Source organism: Tribolium madens, unplaced genomic scaffold, assembly GCF_015345945.1.
Source record: "Tribolium madens isolate multiple individuals breed KSU strain unplaced genomic scaffold, Tmad_KSU_1.1 Scaffold_19;HRSCAF=116;Tcas5.2_LG9, whole genome shotgun sequence".
Classification (NCBI taxonomy): Eukaryota; Metazoa; Arthropoda; class Insecta; order Coleoptera; family Tenebrionidae; genus Tribolium; species Tribolium madens.
Window position 1 is genome coordinate 2,441,612 of NW_025400983.1, and position 1,648 is coordinate 2,443,259.

The 1,648-nt window shown below is 35.7% G+C and overlaps 1 protein-coding gene across 6 annotated transcripts in view; it reads left to right on the forward strand.

Moving 5' to 3' along the window:
* The window catches only part of LOC123012697 (diuretic hormone receptor-like), a 97,813-nt gene that overhangs the window by 87,592 nt on the left and 8,573 nt on the right, over positions 1 to 1,648 (forward strand). For all 6 annotated transcript variants that reach the window (XM_044410778.1, XM_044410820.1, XM_044410812.1 and 3 more), the window contains one exon: positions 259 to 425. In XM_044410778.1, coding sequence (XP_044266713.1) covers positions 259 to 425 — 167 coding nt within the window. The remainder of the gene's footprint in view (positions 1 to 258; positions 426 to 1,648) is intronic.

Consider the following 1,648-nt stretch of genomic DNA (forward strand, 5'->3'; position numbering starts at 1 on the left):
GTTTAAATAAAAAATTAATTCGCAAAAGCAGTGAAATAGTTTCGTTAACTGCTGTTTCAACCTCTCTCTAAATCCCCTTTTAGGGGCCATTTGTGCCGCCCCCATTGCCCGACATGCCTCAATCTGCTGTCGCTTCGGCCGCATCATTAATATTACAATAGTTAGTCCTCCCGACCGTTCTAAAACCACTCAATCTCCTCGATTTAGCCATTGAACGAGCATCACCAATTTGCTAAAGCCATTCCGTTGCAATTACAGGGCTTCACCGTCGCTCTATTCTACTGCTTCTTGAACACGGAGGTGCAGAACACCGTCCGCCACCACTTCGAGACGTGGAAGACCAGACGCTCGCTGGGCCCCTCCAGACTGCGATCGGGGAGCCGCAGCAAGGACTGGTCCCCCAGGTCACGCACGGAGAGTATACGGTGAGAGAGATTCGCTAGTTGATGACACTCGGGGGAGAATCTGGGGCACGTTTGAGTGATCTCAAGTCGGGAATCGAAGTCAGCAGTTCTTGTAATAACTCACTTTTGACGTTTGAGGTTTTTGTGGGGTTATATCGAGAGCTGGTGATGAATCACGTCCGCATGTTCGGCTTTTTACCGCTTATTTATTTGTCACTGAATAAACAGGCGATTATCATCCAAGAACGATTAGGAAAATCGTCCGTAAAAAGTACTTTTACGGACTCATGTGTCATTTTGTTTGGTTTAGTTGGGTGATTTTCGACCGTTGTCTCAATTCGGTGTTGCCAGGTCAAAAAAATTAATTCACCATATCTGAGCTGAGAAAGTTGCCAGATTTACTCCTATTTTTACTAGATTACAAGATTAGGATTCAAATTTTTCTAATACTGTTGAAGATTTACGTTTTTTACATAAATCGCGCCCAAAAAGATGGGTACAAGCTTGAAAATGGCATAAATGACACTATTTTTGGTCTAATTCTATAGCCTTTTGATTTGTTTTTAATGAAATTTTGCGACATGTTTACGTTTTTACCAGGAAAAATACCTAAAAGGCAAAAATAATGACTTGGTGTTCTGTTTTTTAGTTTGTTTTGTCAAAATCTTGCATAAAACAAACAAAATACCGTCAATATAAATTTGTTTTTGCAATTTTTAAGTTTCTTTTGACAAGATCTTGCAAATAAAAAGTCCCTGGTTCAAAAACGAACTAAAGCCTGAGAAACAAGATAAAATTAAAAATACCAATTTTAAATTTTTACCCAATTTTTTTGAAAAAACTTGAATGAACATAAAAATTCAAAAATAACACAATTGTTGACCCAATTTGGTAAATTTTCGGTTAGTTTAAAAACAAAATTTCAAAGTAGTTTTGCTTCTGACTTAGAAAACGTACTAAATGCTTCGAAAAAAGCAAAAATAACACTTTTTGGACTAATTCTCTAAGTTTTGGGCTTTTTTTTAACAAAATTTTGCAAAACTACGTTTTTACCTGAAAATCATGCAAATAACTTGAAGAAAGCAAAAATAATAATTTAATTTTGTGTTTTTTTAGTTTGTTTTAAAAAAAATCTCGCAAGAAATTAAAAATTTAGATGAAAAACGTGCTTAAAAACTTTAAAAAATATAAAGGAACACACTGTTTTTAAACAAATTTTGTGTTTTTTGACTCATTTTGTGAAA